The 19,006-nt window shown below is 46.7% G+C and overlaps 1 protein-coding gene across 4 annotated transcripts in view; it reads left to right on the forward strand.

Moving 5' to 3' along the window:
* Positions 1 to 18,186, forward strand: part of LOC137426994 (cholecystokinin receptor type A-like) — a 68,707-nt gene extending 50,521 nt beyond the window's left edge. For 2 of the 4 annotated variants that reach the window (XM_078775313.1, XM_078775326.1), the window contains 3 exons: positions 6,038 to 6,165; positions 14,985 to 15,996; positions 17,652 to 18,186. In XM_078775313.1, the coding sequence (XP_078631439.1) occupies positions 6,038 to 6,165; positions 14,985 to 15,634 (778 nt within the window). In that variant the 3' untranslated portion in view covers positions 15,635 to 15,996; positions 17,652 to 18,186. Of the gene's footprint in view, positions 1 to 6,037; positions 6,166 to 14,984 lie in introns of all 4 variants that reach the window. The other 2 variants (XM_078775321.1, XM_068116085.2) reach the window with 2 other exon arrangements.
* The last annotated feature ends 820 nt before the right edge of the window (positions 18,187 to 19,006 follow it).

A 19,006-nucleotide genomic window follows, 5' to 3' on the forward strand; every position in this document is an offset into this window, starting at 1 on the left:
ACAGGCAGTCCGCGGTTTGCGGCCCCTCCTTGGTTGCGGCCAACGGATCGGCCATCCGCACCTTCGGCCCGCGCAACGTCACCCTCTGCTTCAGCGGCCAACGCTTTAATTGGACTTTTGTAACCGCAAGCGTGCCCATGGCTCTGCTAGGCGCCGACTTCCTCTGCGCACACGGACTGCTGGTGGACGTCCAACGGCGTCGCCTCATCAATGCCGAGACCTTCAGCTCCCTGGCATGCACATTGAGCAGCTCATCTCCGACCGAGCTGGCATGCGCCCTCCCGGCGACGAACGAGTTTGCTCGCCTGCTCACGGAGTTCCCGGCCCTCACGCGGCCGACGTTTTCGGCCGTCGCAGTACGACATGGGATCGAGCACCACATACCAACCACGGGCCCGCCGGTCTACGCCAGAGCCCGCCGCCTCGACCCAGCCAAGCTCGCCGTGGCCAAAGCCGAGTTCGACGCTTTGGAACACCTCGGCATCGTGCGGCGCTCCGATAGCGCGTGGGCTTCGCCACTACACATCGTCCCAAAACCAGGGGGCGGCTGGCGCCCATGTGGCGACTACCGCCGCCTTAACGACGCTACCACCCCCGACAGGTATCTGATCCCGCACATCCAAGACTTCTCCGCCCGTTTGGCAGGACGGGTCATTTTTTCAAAGATCGATTTAATACGGGGATATCACCAGGTACCTGTCAGGGCGGCCGACGTCCCAAAAACGGCCGTCATCACGCCGTCCGGCTTATTCGAATTTCTGTGAATGCCATTTGGCCTCAAGAACGCGGCTCAGGCGTTCCAGCGCTTGATGGACGGCGTGCTGCGCGACCTGCCGTTCCTCTTCGTTTATCTGGACGACATCCTCGTCGCCAGCACGTCCCGGGCCGAGCACCTCCTCCACCTCCGAACACTGTTCGGGCACCTCAGCGAGCACGGCCTCATCGTCAACCCGGCCAAATGCCACTTCGGCATGACGGCCGTTGATTTTTTGGGCCACCACATCACCAAGAACGGGGCCGTGCCGCTGCCAACCAAGGTCGAGGCCATCACCACGTTTCCGCGTCTCCGCTCCATAAAGGCCCTGCAGGAATTCCTGGGAATGGTGAATTTCTATCACCGCTTCATGCCCCGCGCTGCTCAACTCATGCAGCCCCTCTACGAAGCCCTCCGGGGCAAGCCGGCCAAGCACGACGTCGTCTGGTCCGCAGCAATGGACGCGGCCTTTAAAAGCTCAAAGCGGGCCCTCGCCGACGCAACACTGCTCGCTCACCCGGTGCTCAACGCTCCCATCGCCCTCACCACGGATGCCTCCGACTATGCGGTGGGCGCCGTAATGAGCAATGGGTTAACGGGGTTTGGCAGCCACTCGCTTTTTTCAGCCGGCAACTCCGGCCGAACGAGCTCAAATATAGCACGTTTGACCGTGAGCTCCTCAGTCTACACCTGGCCGTTCGCCATTTCCGCCACCTCCTGGAGGGCCGACCCTTCACGGCGTTCGTCGACCACAAGCCGTTGGTTTACGCAATGGCCAAGGTCACGGAGCCGTGGTCGGCCCGCCAACAGCACCACCTCTCCGCCGTGTCGGCGTTTACCACCGACATCCGGCACGTCGCCGGCAAAGACAATGCCGTGGCCGACTGTCTTTCTCGGGCCGGCGCGAACGCGGTTCACCTCGGCGTGGACTTCACGCTTATGGTGGCGGACCAAACCCCCGACATCACGGTGCAAGCCCTCCGGGCGGCGGACACGGGCCTCCGCCTGGCCGACATCCCCTTCGTGGACACTGTCCTGCTCTGCGACGTCTACCAAGGCCAGCCTCGCCCCATCGTGCCCGTTACCTGGCAACGCCGCATCTTCGCCTCCCTCCACGACCTTTCCCACCCGGGCCGGAAAGCTTCCCAGAAGCTGGTGTCGGCGCGATTCGTCTGGCACGGCCTTCAACGGGACGTCCGCGATTGGACCAGCACCTGCACAGCCTGCCAACAGGCCAAGGTCCACTGACACACCCAGGCCCCGCTGGCACCTTTCACCGTGCCCGAACGACGTTTCGACCACGTCAACGTGGACCTGGTGGGCCCCCTCCCCCCATCACGGGGTTTCACACACCTGCTCCCCATTGTGGACAGGACCACCAGGTGGCCGGAGGCCGTTCCCCTCGTCTCCAACACCACTGCCGACGTGGCGCAGGCTTTCATCGCCACCTGGGTCGCCCGCTTCGGCGCACCGGCGGACATCTCGTCGGACCGCGGACCGCAGTTCACCTCTGAGCTGTGGGGCGCGGTCGCCCGCAACCTGGGGGTCAAGCTCCACCGTACTACGGCCTACCACCCCCAAGCCAACGGGTTGTGCGAGCGATTCCACCGCTCCATGAAGGCCGCGCTCATGGCCGGCCTTCAGGACGGCGGTTGGGCCGACCGGCTGCCGTGGGTCCTTTTGGGCCTCCGCATGGCCCCCAAGGAGGACCTCCGGGCGTCCACCGCCGAGCTTGTCTTCGGCCAGGCGCTACGCGTCCCGGGCGAATTTGTGCCCGACGCTACCAGTCCCTGGTCCGCAGCTCACCAGCGCTCGGACCCCCAGGAGACCGCCTGACGATTTGCCCCCATGCCAACGTCCCACCACGGTGACCCCCAGTCCTACGTCCCCCCAGCGCTTCGCACAGCGGAGTACGTTTTTGTGCATCATGACACACATCGGGGGCCACTCCGGCCGCCGTACGACGGGCCCTTCCGGGTCCTGCGACGGGACGACAAGTCGTTCGTCATCGACATCGGCGGCAGGTTGGACCGGATTGCGGTGGACCACCTTAAGCCGGCGCACGTGGACATCGACCAACTGCCACGGTTGGCCCTTCCGCCGCGGCGAGGCCGCCCCCCGTCCACGGTGCCCCACACTCGACCGCCCACCACCACACCGGACCCCCCCCCCCCCATGACCCGCCAGGGGTCGCTTCGGCCGGGTCATCAGGACCCCCCTTAAATTGACCCTGCCGGTGCAAGTCGATTCTGGGGGGGACGTGTGTAGCGGCTCGCGCTGGGTATACACAATCGCCTTGCACCTACCGAGGACGCGGAGCGATCACCATGCCGGGCTCGCCCAGGACGCCCGGGCATGCCCGCTCTCGACTTGCCAGGCCTCGTCCGGGACGCCCGGGCACGCCCCCTCTCGCCTTTCCCGGGCAAACACTCCGGGATAATGTGTATATATATTGCTGCCCGATAAACGGGCTTTTCAGAGTACCCGAGTTGATTTGACACAATAAAGAAACTCGGACGAATTCCAGCTTTTTGTCGCGTCCATTCTTTCGATTTACGTTGCAGCATAGCTCCTACAATATCACCTTTATCTATCAATGTTGTTGAAATGCAGATCAAATAGCTGTATGTTGAAATATGTTGAAAAAGTCAAAACTTTACATGGGGTGTACTTACTTTTTCACGTGACTGTATGCTGCTTGGTCTGGTCTATTATTCTGTCTGTCTGTCTGTTTGTTTGTATGTCAATCGCCTACAGGTCACGTTTTTACTTTGATCTTCACAAAGCTTAACCAAATGGCACATGGAGGTCACAGGGCTAGCTGAAGGTCTATTGTTTTTGAGGCCAATAGGTCAGAAGTTCAAAGGTCAAGGTCACATAAATCATCAATTTTCATCCAATTGACTTGATATATGTATATACTGTATATAAAACCAAAAAACATGAGCGGACAGTGAACCCCCATCGAGGTGAAGTCTTGGTCGACCCATGTGTGTGAGCATGTCTATGAATTATGTACTGCTTGAATGCGAGTTGGACCATGAGTACGTCTATTAATTACTTATTATTGGACCTTGACAACATCTATTAAATACTTCTATTAATTATGGACTATTGGAACATACCTTTTAGGCCCTTTAGATCCTCTAAGATCATCTTAGACCAATGGGGATTTATTGACCTTATCGACTGCTTTGACCCCTTCAACCTTTTGACCCTTTCTACCTTTTTGAACTTTTAGACCCTGAAGACCCTTTAAGACTGCTAAGACCCTTACGACCCCCTAACACCCCAAGACCATTAGATACGTAAGACCCCTAAGATCTTGTCGACTCTATAGACACCCTGAGAATGCTTGGACCCTTAAGACCACCAATACCCTATAGCCTGCATTAGAACTTTAAGACCCTATAGATCCTGTTAGACCATTTAGGACCTTAAGACCCTTTAATGGACACCTTGACAGCATACAGTATACATACTGTTACGTTTGTAGGGGATAGTGATACATTAGTGCAGGTAGAATGTATAGGTAGGTGCTCCGAATGTCGTGTAGAAACCTTGATGTAAATAAGTTGGCTCCGTGTGTTCGGATTAAGTGTATCTTTGTCCCCATCGGAGGAGTGGGGTATGTTAATTAGCTCAGGGATTATTGGTAATTTATCCCTTGTATGTGGTTACCTCTGTACTTTATTCCTATGTCTATTTTGGCACCACACCATAGACACATAACCAAGCCACGCAATCGACTCCCCATTAAGCTCACTAAATTAAAACGCCACCGGAAATCATGCATGAAGCACTTGTGCTAATTACCCCGACCTTGGAAGCACACAGGATGAAAGATTCGTGAGGCCACACCCAGAAGGGCAGTGATTGGTTGGGGTTTTGATTGACGGGAAGGACTGGTAAGAAGCGACTCGCTGATTGGTGAAGGACCACAGATGACGTCAGAGGCTGGACGTTAAAAGAACGCTCTGGCGGACATTTTTCTCTCTTGCTTATTCTCGTGCTGGAGACCATCGTGAATGGTCGTGATTCTCTCTTGCTTCCTTCTCATTCTGGACGACATTTTGGGCTCACTCTCTTTTTCTCCCTGCTCGTTCTGAATGCCATAGCCAACGGTTGTGCACCGACGCTTCTCTCCTTTCTTCCCGTTCTGGACCTCGTTACGAATGGCAGTGTTCCGAGACCTTGCTGGTGGTTGGGAGACGGAAGAGCTGCGAATGGAGAGCTGCGGTTTCCGTGCAGAGATAGTGAGGACAGGAGCGGCTGGGGGCGTGAGATGCACGCCTGCTCGTCACTTCATGTGACCGAGTGAATGATGGCGCCTTGAGGCCTGCTTCCGCACACGGATTTCGCGCCAAGGCGTGTGTTCCCACGCACGGACCTCCGGGAACCGTTTGCGGACTGATGAGAGACACGAGCCTATTGAGCTAAGTGCGAAGTGCCACAAACAATGCTATTATTTTCCAGTTATTTTATCCTTCGTCTGTTTTCAAGTCTGTCTGTGGGGGACGTCCCAATTTTGGAATCATGTAAATTCCAAAATCCTCTATGTAAATGTGCATCGTGTAGTGCCACTCCAGGTGAGAAGGTATTACAAGTACCTACCCTTCACAGTACCATATTCCTGTCCCATGTTTTCCAGTGCAGTGAGGTGTTTGAATTACGCAGAGAAAGGTATTTTGGAGAGCGATTTTGAATTATTATTTTTTGATTTTGAATAATTATAATAACACAACCCCCCTGGCCGGGTGCAGTGCTTGGTGCTTCAAGTAAAAATAAAATATTAAAACACAACATATCTGGTCCAGGAAACAGCTTATATTAACTGGAAGGAGCGAGTGACGATCCGTTGCCGTGCGCTGAACCCCAAACCGCATTTTTATGTCTTGTCTTTTTGTAAAGTACCTCTTCACTTCTGTCCCTCCTTGTTTCACACCTTTTTCTGCCAATTCAGTTGATATCGGATTGGATTGAGTTTTTGGTGTGGGCGAAGATGGGATTGGTGTCATGGATGTGTGTGATCGTAGATTGGGTAAATGGGTTGGGTGTGAATGTAGTACAGATATGATGTGCTTTTGGCCTCCTGATCCTGTGTTGAGCTTTCCTTATATAAAACTAGGCTTTGCATAGATCCATTGGCCTCTTGGCGTTGACAGCTGCCTTTCTGTTTGAGAGATATTATGGGCATTAGTTAGATTATTATTATTATTATTATTATTATTCTTACTGTATTATTCATAACAAGCATTATTATTGTTATTTTTGTCTTCACAGGCCCTTGTTCCTGCTGATTGTTCTCTTTTTCCTTCCTGGTGTAATTATGCTCCTTGCATACTCTCTCATATCCTGGGAACTCTACCGTGGAATTCGCTTTGACACAGTTTTACGGAGGGAAACACAAGGTTTGTATGTTTATTACCTCCGCCATCAAAGGTGGATGGAGGTTATGTTTTCACCCCTGTCTGTTTGTTACTCTTCGTTAAAGATTCCGACAAGTATGTTGGTTGGTTGGTTTGTCTGTCTGTTTGTGCGCAGTACTACTGTTGGAACCCATCTGTGGATCGGTCCCATCGGCCGATGGGTCTGACCCATCTGTGGATGCACGAGAAATGACAATGCAGACCCATCGGCCGATGGGTCTGCGCCATCTGCGGATGTGTTGTTCACCTTTTCAAAAAGTTTTCACCTTTTGTTGAAAAGTTTGTTGTTCACCTTTTCAAAAAGTTTTCCTGCGGGTATGACACGAAGGAATTTGTTGATATTATCGCCAGCTTTTTCGGGTTTACCAGGGAGAACAAGAGCGTTTGTTACTCCAAGAACCGGCAGATCCATGACTTGAAACTGTTTAGATTTCACCCAGTGTCTGAAGTGTGCGCCAACTGGATCACCAGGATTACTTAGATGACTTACAATTTTGTCGTACTTTTCGTCCGTAATAACCGGTGAGCGTTTACTGCCGATAACTTTTGCAACAAGTTCATCACAAACTTGACGTTGTCGTATTGTATCCATGTTGAATGCAATGATGGGAATGATTGAAAACGTGACCCAGGCCATATTTATACCATGTCTATTCACACGCCAGACACGAGACGTTTTACATAAACACTGAGGGCCTCATAGAATCACATAATGCGTTATTGTGTTTATATAATTGACAATGCCCCGATTACGAAGCCACACCTTCATCTTTAGCTTTGGGGTGATTAAGGCATGCCAGGAATTGCTATATAAACAATGGAGACCTGAGTCTGCCAGTGCCACCAGCGAAGTAGACCAGCGTTTTTAAATGGAGCGACATTATCTTATTTTTATCTTATCGACAAACGGTTATCGACAAACCACATGTCACGGACTGCTTTATAAACATTTATGACATCAATTGCTTATTTTTAGGTTCAAATAAACATACTCATCCACCATTGATGCATACACATTCCTTCAAGGTGAACAACACATCCGCAGATGGCGCAGACCCATCGGCCGATGGGACCGATCCACAGATGGGTTCCAACACTATGTCGACATCGTTGCACACAGCATCGCCATACTTTACACACATATTTGCCTTGCCCTGGAATAGACTGTGCCCAATTTTTAACTCTCTAGGCCCAAGGTCAAGCTCAAGGTCACCCGAAACGTGAAATCAGGGGGGTCAAGTTTTCATTTAAAATATATTTCAAACCACTATAACTCTAAAAGTACAAGAGATATGCATACACTTACTGTTACTGACATATCGGAAGTCACATACGACATTTCATTTGGCACCATGACCTTTGACCTTGAGTGACCTTGAAAGGTCAAACTCAAGGTCATAAATTGTGTTTTTTTTTTACTAATAACTCTATCAAACATTATCCGATGCCCTTCTAACCAACATCCCTGAAAAAAAAGTACATTCCGGCAATTCCTCGGTCTCTGACCGATTTCTAGTCTGTCTGTCTGTAACAGACAAAAGGTCAACATAGGCCAAAGGTCACCAACTTTGCTAAATTTTTTAAATCCTAAATTTTCATCCGATTGACTTGAAATCTGAAGAGGACTTGCATATCTGGTCACTGAATTCAACCACCAACTATTTTTGAGGTCAACATAGGCCAAAAGGTCAACATAGGCCAAGTTTTTAAAATCCTCAATTTTCATCCGATTGACTTGAAAATTGAACAGCATTTGCACATTGTCTCTAAATAGGGAAACTAACTATTTTTGAGGTCAAAAGGTCAAAGGTCAACTCAAGGTCAACCTTCCAAAATCATCAATTTTCATCTGAAAACCCATCAATTTTCATCCGATCGACTTGAAAATACAACAGCATTTGTGTATTGCCTCACTGAATTGGGAAACCACCTATTTATGAGGTCAAAAGGTCAAAGGTCAACTCAAGGTCAAACTTCTAAAATCATCATTTTTTCATCTGAAAAATCGTCACTTTTCATCCTGTTGACCCGAGCTTTGATCAAGATCGTAAATTTTAATCTTCATGAAATGGACAATTTGCTGTATCAATGGGAAAAAATTGGGAGGGGGGTGGCGGATTTTGCAAGTATCGTGCTACGCATGACGTCTTCTTGTTTATTTAACTTTAGCAAAGTGGAGTTAAGCAATTGGTTGAATTTGGTTGTCTGTCAGCTTATTTCTATAATCAAGGAACTACAGGGTGGGCCATTTATCTATTCCCGGTTTTTAACCCCTGTAATTATGTTGCTAAGAAATTAAATCGAACAGAATATATACAGGATATAGGTACATATTTCAAGTTTTTGTGGCAAAGAAAATTATTGAATTCAGAAGTGAACAAAATTAGTTGTGATTTTCGACATGATTTCCATCATTTTCAAGCAGTGTGCATGCTTTTGGGATACTCACAGACCATTTTCTGTTGCATTCTGATTGTAATTTCTCCAAAAGATGCTTGAATCTGAATGTCGGATCAATGGAGGGGAGCGGATTCGAGATGGTGCAGACGATGCAGAAAAGGAGGTTGGAAGTGTTGTGTGTGCATGAGACCAAATTGAAAGGAGACAAGGCGAAGAGGTTGGTAGGTGGATACAAGCTGTTGCACACAGGTGGGGATAGAAGGAGTAATGGCATGGGAATAATATTATTAGAAGAGATCAGCAAGCAGGTGGTCAGAGTGGAAAGATGGGAGGGATGGATAGTTATGGCATGGGTGGTGATACAAAGGCAAATGGTGCATGTTATATCAGTGTATGGGCAACAAACGGGAAGGACTGGCATGAAGAAGCAGGAATTCAGGGACGCACTGGAGAGGATGATATACAGTCACGTGAAAAAGTAAATACACCCCATGTAAAGTTTTGACTTTTTCAACATATTTCAACATACAGCTATTTGATCTTCATTTCAACAATATTGATAGATAAAGGAAACATAATATAACAAATATCATGAAACATTTACATTTTGTAATCCATTGTATAATTGAAATAAACATAAATGCAAATTTCGCATGTGGAAAAAGTAAGTACACCCTTGGCTCTAATAGGTGGTATTGCCCCCTTTGGCAGAAACAACCTCAAGTAGGCGTTTATTATAACTGTCTACCAGTCTCTGACATCGACTGGGTGAAATTTTTGCCCACTCCTCCATGCAGAATTCTTTCAGCTGTGCGATGTTTGAGGGGTTTTTGCATGCACAGCTCGTTTCAAATCCCCCCACAACATCTCGATGGGATTTAGATCCGGGCTTTGACTTGGCCATTCCAGAACCCTCCATTTCTTTCATTTCAGCCATTCCTTGGTGGATTTACTGGTATGTTTAGGATCATTGTCATGTTGCAAGGTCCACCTTCGGTTGAGCTTCAACTCTCCGACAGATGGCCTCACATTATCCTCAAGCACCCTCTGGTACAATGAAGAATTCATCGTGGATTCTATGATGGTGAGCTGTCCAGGCCATGATGCAGCAAAGTTGCCCCAAACCATAATATTTCCACCACCATGCTTTATAGTTGGTATCAGGTTCTTGTGGTCAAATGCTGTCTTTGGTTTTCGCCAAACATGTCTTCTGGTACTGTGGCCAAATAGCTCTACCTTTGACTCATCTGCCCAGAGCACATTGTTCCAGAAGTGCTGGTCTTTGCCTCGGTGTTCATTGGCAAACTTTAGTCTTGCCCTGATGTTCTTTCTGGACAGCAAAGGTTTCCTCCTGGCACACCTCCCATGTAGATCAAATTTGTGCAGCCTCTTTCTAATGGTAGACTCGTGCACTTCGACATCAACAGCGGCAAGAGCTACCTGTAGGTCCCGTGATGACATTCTGGGGGTTCATAGAGACTTCTTTCAACATCTTCCGGTCTGCTCTCGGGCTGAACTTGCTGGGGCGGCCTGGCCTGAACAAGTTGGCAGTTGTTTGGAATCTTCTCCACTTGTAGATGATCTTCCGGACAGTCGAATGATTGATTTCAAATTGTTTGGAGATCTTTTTAAATCCCTTCCTAGACTCATAGACATCTTAACCTTCTTTCTGAAGGCCTCAGAGAGCTCTTTTGAACTAGGCATGGTGACGCCGCACACTTCAACAACAAAGAGCAAACCAAACGAAATGTCTGAGGTTTAAATAAGACAGGTTCCTCCAAGATCCTCTCTGACGATGTTCTAATCATTTGCACCTGAGCTGGTGCACCTGATTCTAATTTTAGGTATTTGAAGTAGTGAAAAATGTAGGGGTGTACTTACTTTTTCCACATGCGAAATTTGCATTTATGTTTATTTAAATTATACAATGGTCTACAAAATGTAAATGTTTCATGATATTTGTTATATTATATCACTTTTATCTGTCAATATTGTTGAAATGAAGATCAAATAGCTGTATGTTGAAAAAGTCAAAACTTTAGATGGGGTGTACTTACTTTTTCACTTGACTGTAAATGGTTGAGATGGAGGTGATGCTGTGCATTGCGGGGGATTTAACGCACATGTGGGAATAGCGGAGCCAGATGAAGAGGAATGTGTTGGCAAATTTGGTTGGGGAAGGAGGAATAGATTGGGTCGAGAGCTGGTGGAGCATGTGGTGAGGAATGGGATGGCCATAGCTGGTGCAGTCTTTCAATAGCAGGAAAGCCACAAGATTACCTATAGGAGTGGACAGCATAGAACAGAACTGGATTTGGTGGTGGTAAGGAAGTGACAGTTGTGGAGGGGTTGAGGATTGCACGACAGTGGTGGGAGAGCATGTTACCATCCAGCACAAGCCTGTGGTGTTTGTAGTATGGATGAAGAAAAAGAGGGAGGTTAAGAGCAGGGGTCGCAAGATTATTATGTGGGGCGAATGGAGGGGCAATGTCATCATAGAGTACAAGGAGATGATGAGGCCCAGGTATGAGCAACTCAGCGAAGAAGCAGGAGGTTTGGAGGAGGAGTGGAAGATGTATGGAGAGGCATTTAGGGGGATTGCAGAAGTTTTGTGTGGAAGGATGTCAGTAAAGGGTGCATTGTCGAGGGATATAAATCAGGTATGCTGGATAGAGGAAAAAGCAAAGGCAGTTGGTGAAAGGAAAGAGGTTTGGAAGAGGATAGAGAAGATCAAGGATAGAGGGCGGATACCAGATGAAGGGTTGCTGCACCTGTATGGGCAGAATAAACGAGCAGCAAGGAGAACTGTGGATAAGGTGAGGAATGATATGTAAGAAGAGATGTACAACAATTTGGAAGAGGATTGTGGAAACATGATTTATAAATTCTCATGACAGGGATGAAGATAGTAAGGACATGCGGTGGTTAAGGATGGCGGCAGGGGGATAGTGACAGAGAGGTATACATCGGAGGATGTTATAAGCACTGGACGAACCTCCAACAATGGCTGACGGCAGGACACCTCAATGAACAGTGGCAATGCAGACAACCTAACTTCCCCAGACACCAACAAAAATAACTGGACAGATCCTTCAAGAGTATTGAAGGAGTGGGGTGGATATTTTGGGGAGCTGTTGAATCGGAGAGGCAGCGGAGAGCTGGAGATGCCATGCTATGTGGAGGGGATAGTAGAGTTGGTGGAGGTCACCGAAGAGGAGATGCGAATGGAATTGAAGAGAATGAAGAAGGGAAGAGCAGCAGGCATTGATGAGATGTGTACAGAGATAATAATTTCAGAGGGAGAAATCAGAGTCAGTTGTACGAAGAGGCTGTTGAATATATGTATGAGAGAGGATTTGGTTCCAGAGGATTAGGGGACATGGTTAATTGTGCCAATATGATCCAGGGAAGTACAGAGACATTATGCTCCTAAGTCATGTTGTGAAGGTGCTGTAAGGATTCTGTACGAGAGGATAAGGAAGAGTGTGGAGATGGAGATCGAAGAAGAGCAGCAGAGGGTTTAGAAATGTAGGGGAATGGCAGATGGGATTTTCATGCTGACAGCTGGAGTAGAAGAGGTTGGAGGTGCAAGGTGAAATGGCATTGGGATTTGTGGACCTGCAGAAGCCATACAACACTGCCCAGAGAGAGTTGGTGATGGCGACACTGAGATGGATGGGAGTGTCAGGAGCAGAAATTATGTTGGTGGAAGGGATGTACAAGGGAACGAATGGAAGACTTTTGGGTGGTCCTGGGATGTCGGAGGAGATAAGTGTGACCATCAGTTTGAGGCAGGGAAGAGCTCTCAGCCCACTCTTGTTTATCATGGTGATGGGGCTGGTAAGCAGAAAGGTAAATATGAAAGGTATTCTGGGGAGGATTTGTATGCGGATGCTCTGGCTATTGTGCTAGAGAATAGGTGGGACATGCAGGAAGTACTGGGGGAGTGGAAGAAGTCATTTGAGAAACATGGGCTGAAGATGAACATGGAGAAGATGGAGGTGATGTGGATTTGGCAGCAGAGAAAATAAATGAATATCAGGTTAGAGGGAAGGAGATCAGACAAGGAAATCGGTTTGAGTATCTGGAGGGAACAGTGACTGGGGATGGTAAATCAGACGCAGAAGTGCGGAGGAGGATTCAGGTGGGTGTGAATGCATGGAGGAGGTTGGAGGGAGTAATGGAAGACAGAAAGATATCGAGGAAATTGAAAGGGAATGTTCTGATGTCATGTGTAACACTGGCCTACCTTTACAGTCTCGAGATGGTGGCACTGACAGAGAGACAACAAAAGAGGCTGTAGTTTTGCTAGAACAACTGGGTCAGGAGGATTCTGAGAGTGAAGAGGGTGGATAGATGGATGATGAGCAAGTGGAGACTGAGTAAAGAGATGTGTAGGTGCACTTTACAGGGAGATTGTTGAAATGGCAGCTGAGATGAGCTGGACACTTGGTGGAGATGGCAGATGAGAGAATGGCAAAGAGAGCAGATGTGTTGAGGGAGCAAGGTCGGATGAAAAGAGGTAGACAGTGGTTGAGATGGGAGGATATAATGTGAGGAGGGATCAGTGAGGTGGGGGTGGTTGGAGAGTGTGAAGAGCTGGCTGAGGACAGAGGGAAATGGAGGAGTATCGTGGTCAAGGCAGGACAGAATCTTGGTACCATTGGACCTCACCCCTTATAAAAGAGAGAGGAGGAGGAGAATAAGAAGAATTGCTGTGCATTAAAATGCACACCTTGCCTTGCATGTCAGCATGAATGTTGTTGCCTTTTCGTTGCATAAGTCATAGATTTAGAAGAACGATAAATATGGGAGTTCCAGCTTATATACAACGACTATACCGTGGCCATTTTCCTTTGACTTGTACATGCCGCGCATGTAAAGGCTGATCATCTTGGGCATGTTAAATCACCGTCTGCTTATTCTGGCAATCCAAGTACATTAGTTAAGGAAGCAAGACTGCTCAGCTGTTCCTTCCAACTACATTGCGGTAAACTTTCATCCATCAGACCTCTCAGGAGTGATTGAAACCCCCAGGCTCATGAGGACACATAAAACTGTTGTTCAAGATTGATTGCTGTTCAACTTAAGTGATGCTACACAACTGTGAAGCTCCATTACTTACTAATGAGTGTAATGTATCTAAGCCACCCTCGTTATTGTATTCCACCTTAAGTCACTTTTGTCACACTTTGGGTTTTTCTCATTCCTGAATCGAATTTGTCCTTCAAATTTCTTTTTCCATCCTTCATCTATCTATAATTCCAGTAATCTCTGTGTGTATGTATGTATGTATGTATGTATGTATGTATGTATGTATGTATGTCTGTGACCGCTGTTTCTCGACAACCACGGGTCCGATATACTTTAAACTTGCCAGGTATATTGCTGGGGACCCGAGGATGTGCCTTTTCAAGGTTTCATATTAATCGGACAATTACTTACCGAGCTATGTCCAAAAAACGATTCAACCAATCAGAGAGCAGCGAGCTATCGCGTGTGCCGAACGTGGCGAACACACTCTGCCTCGGACGGCACATTTGAGAGCGTATTCATTTATTTCACGTTGGCAAACTATGTTGGCGTTAAACTATGTTTTAAAACTAATTAAAACTACTTTGCGATTCATCGTAACTGCGATTCGTAACTGCCGTTCGCTTTGGCTTTGCGAATGGACCAAACCATTTCATGTAAATAGAGGGGGGGGATTGTCACCGTACTCGCAAGCCGTTCGCTTTGGACCAAACCATTTCATGTAAATAGAGGGGGGGGGGGGGGATATAATTTTAGATATATATATAGTACGGGCATGCCCTAGTCTATCTATAATTCCAGTAATCTATGTATGTATGTATGTATGTATGTATGTATGTATGTATGTCTGTGACCGCTGTTTCTCGACAACCACGGGTCCGATATACTTTAAACTTGCCAGGTATATTGCTGGGGACCCGAGGATGTGCCTTTTCAAGGTTTCATATCAATCGGACAAGTAGTTACCGAGCTATGGCGATTTCTTTACCAAACTCCGCAAGCCGTTCGCTTTGGACCAAACCATTTCATGTAAATAGAGGGGGGGGATTGTCACCGTACTCGCAAGCCGTTCGCTTTGGACCAAACCATTTCATGTAAATAGAGGGGGGGGATTGTCACCGTACTCGCAAGCCGTTCGCTTTGGACCAAACCATTCCATGTAAATAGAGGGGGGGATTGTCACCGTACTCGCAAGCCGTTCGCTTTGGACCAAACCATTTCATGTAAATAGAGGGGGAGGGGATATAATTTTAGATATATATATAGTACGGGCATGCCCTAGTACATCAAAAGACAGTGAACTTTGAAGATGAAATTAATTAATTAACCAAAAACTTATCATTCTCCCTGACATCTTTTCTTTACAGATATCCATCGGAGTATGTTAAGCACGAGACGGAAGTCCAACGATGGCCAGCAGGACACCTTCTCAATGAACAGTGGCCATGCGGACAACCCAAGTTCCCCAGACAACGACAAAAGCCAGCTGGATAGATCCATTTTCGAGTTAAAGTCTCACAATCGTACTGTGAGTGAAGCGTCATCCACCAGAACTAGGTTGGAATCCCAGCAATCCCGTGCGCGAAGTACTGTGTCTGAAACAAATCTGCTGTTGAAGAAGCGTGTAATTAGAATGTTGGCCACAATAGTGGTGGCCTATTTTCTCTGTTGGACACCGCTCTACTCCGTTAACGTGTGGCGAGCCTTTGATCGGAATTCTGCACATTGTGCCCTCTCTGGTGCTCCCATTTCCTTCATCAAGCTCCTCTCATACACATCATCTGCTGTCAATCCCATAATTTACTGCTTCATGAACAGACGATTCCGCAACGCTTGCTTTGTCACATTGCGGTGTGGCCATGCCGTGGGTAATGGTTCCGGTGGTATTGGTGGTGGTGGAAGGATGATAAGTGGAAGGGAAAGCCGGATGACGAGGACCTTCGCCGAGGATGAAATTCCTGGATTGGGTTCACTAGGATCGAGAAACAACTGCACGAGCCTCACTACCGTCAGCTGATTAAAATGTCTCAATCAATTCAATTATTCAACATGATACCATTTAGAATTGTGCCCCACTGTTGCAATCCATAATTATCCTAAAAGTATTTAAACGCAAGAGCACTCAAATAATGTTAATATATAAATCTTGGAAATTTAAAACCTATAATAAGTTGCAATGAACAAATCACCAATTGCAATTCTTAGATGCCAAATTTAACGCACCAATACACAATCGTTTAATAAACTCTTATTCTTCGATTTCTAATTGTCAACAAAACACGAATGCATGAGAATCCTTCCTCACATCCATAACCTGCCTCCCCCAATCTCTTTACTCTCCACCTTCAGTAGATTTCTTCATTACCTCCACCACCGAGAGTGGTATGCTTTCACTCCTGTTTGTTTGTTTGTTTGTCTGTGAACAGGATATCTCAAAAAGTTGTGGACGGATTTGGACAAAATTTGGTGGACATGTTGGATGTGTGACGAGGAAGAATTATTATTATTATTTTTTTGGTATACAAGATCGAGGCTCGTGAAAGAGCTAACATTAATCACACAAAAAGTCAAACCGACACATAAAACACAAAAAATAAGGGGAGCGGTAGACAAGATGGGGAGAGTGGGGGGTGAAGGACACAAACACAACATTTGAGAGCAGGGACATCGGGAGAAATGTGGGAGGGGGAGGGCTTGGGGGGAGGTGGGAGAGGTATAAAACATATGTACACTGCTAGAACTTCCAGGAAAGAAGTTGGAATTTCAAAAAAGTGTATCTGTGGTGAAATTAGCAGGGATAGAAAAGCTCAAGGTTTTGGATGGGGGAAGATAAGAGATGGTGGTGAACAGCTGTTTTAAAGACCTGGAGGGAGGAGTGGGATTGAAGGGAGTGGGGGAGTTTGTTCCAGAGGCGGGAGAAAATGGGAATGAAGGAGTGAAGGTGAGCAGAGAGTCTTGATTTTGGCAGTTTAACCATAAGAGGGTTGCTGGCAGATCTTGTGCGACCTGTTGGAATATTTGGGGGACAGAGCCCAGAGAGAGCTGGGGGGGATTGATTCGATTTGGTTAATTAATTAATTTCCTCTTCAAATTTCACTGTCTTTTGATGTATGAAGGATGGAAAATGAAATTGAATCGAATCAATGCCACCAGCTCAATCCCCCCAATCCAGCCCTAAAACATTGCTCAATCAATCCCCCTAATCAATCCCCCCAGAATTGATTCGATTTTGGCGAAGATCTGGATTGGGATCTGAGAATTTTAAAAGTGATTCTTCGCCATCAATAGGGCAAAAAACGCTATACAGCAGGATATCTCAAAAATAGTTATGGACGGATTTGGACGAAAGTTGATGGACAAGTTGGGTGTGTGACAAGAACAAATCGATTCGATTTTGGTGAAGATCTGAATACGAATCCTGATACGTTAATTTTTAAATTTTAAGTGATTCTTCACCATTGAGTGACGGGGCTAAAAGCGATATATGACATGATATTTAAAAAAGTTGTGGACGAGTTATGACCAAACTTGTTGGATGAATTGGGTAAGTGACAAGAACAAGCCGATTCGATTTTGGTTTAGGTCCGGATCCAGATCCGGCCGATCGGTGGGATACAAAACATAAACTGTTCAATCTGGGGGAGGTATGTGCCCTACCGAGTGCTGTTGTAGTATTCCTTATGCAACTAGAACGGCACTCGGTAGAGAGCATACCTCCGCTTGGTGACAGTTTACATTTTGTATCCCAGAGTAGACCAGAAAATGACAATACAGAATCACATTTGATCAAAATCATCCGTCCACAACTTTTTGAGATATCGTGCTTTGTATCGTTTTTGGCCCTATCTCCAAATGGTGAGATTCACTTTAAAAAAATTGTAGTAGCCGGATGCGAATCCGGATCTTCACCAAAATCTAATAATTTCGTCCTTGTCACATACGCCACATCTCTGCCAAATTTTGCCAAATTTTGTCTGAATCCGTCCACGGCTTTTTGAGATATCCTGTTCACAGACAAACAAACAAACAGACAGGAGTGAAAACATAACCTCCATCCACCTTTGGTGGCGTAGGTAATAATGGTGAGAGATGAAGTAAAGGAAATTGTGAGAGATAGTGCATTGGTCAGTAAATTGAGAAATGAAACAAGGAAGAAAGGAAAGGGAAAGGAAAGGACGGTGAGATAAGATAGGAGTGAAGAAAATGAGGTGGGAAGAGTTTGGGAGTGGGGAAGTTTCAAATTTCCGACGTTTTGCATATCAATTCAAGGTATGAAGTTTTAAGCACCAAATGATCTTCATACTCTCAAGGATGGGGAACCAGAGATCCTGCATTAACTTTCCAGACATAGTTTGAGGGACATCACATGAGGGTGGACCTTGAGTGTAAGCTCTCCAAACCATAAGTTGCTTTTAAATGTTGGTACAAATCATATGATAGAACCCACTGCCTCACATGCTGAGAAGTTGCTAAAATTATTTACACATGCTGTGGTAAACATTTGTTAAATTACAGAAATCTGGCATCAAAACGTTTTATTGGCACAAAATAATAAACTACCGATATCTACACGCGTGCATCGCTTATTCTGTAACTGCATTGATGATACGTGCTTCGTTCCGCTTCCATTTACCCAAGTATTGGCCTTTCAGCTTCCTCAATGTTATCCTCTGCCCCTCCTCATCTTAAAAAAAGAACAAAAAAAAACAAACATTTTTTCACTCCAAAAAAAAAATTCATAAACTCATTCTGCCTGTTCTTCCTTCCTTCGTTTATTCATGATCCCTTGCTTTTCTCAAAGCCTGGTGTTGGCTTAGCGGTTCGGGTGCCGGCTTGGGATCCTAGGATCCTGGGTTCGAATCCCCGTCGATCGCTGAATTAACACCAGGGGGGTTGACTCAGCCTGTCCTCCTTCCGAGGTCGGCAAATTGAGTACCAGTTCACTGGTAATTCCCTGTGTGTCGCAAGAGGTGACTAACAGGGTTGGCTGCAGGAAGGGCATCCGGCCATAAAACATTGCTCCAAAAAGGGGACCACGGTGACCAAAAAAGGCCAACCACTGCTCTGCGGGGAAAAATGGCCTCTAAAGGTGGTTCCTTCTTTTTCTCAGTGCAGTAAAGCCTCCATATATGCGACTTCTGGTTATGCGAATTCGACCACACTCGATATCATAAATTGGCACCCAATTTCATCTTACACGACATGTAATTCGGTCATACGCGAGTTCGTGCAAAACAAACAAAAAAAACCCACACCAGACTTTTTTCCTCCTTCTCCTATAAACATGTTAATCTGTTTTTGTTATTCGTTCCCACTGCTAATTTTACCACGTGATCATTAGTGCTGTTATTAGTGATTATTAGTGCTGTTATTAGTCCACTTTAGGTGG

This window comes from Myxine glutinosa, chromosome 1 (assembly GCF_964187855.1).
Source record: "Myxine glutinosa chromosome 1, kmMyxGlut1.1, whole genome shotgun sequence".
NCBI lineage: Eukaryota > Metazoa > Chordata > Myxini > Myxiniformes > Myxinidae > Myxine > Myxine glutinosa.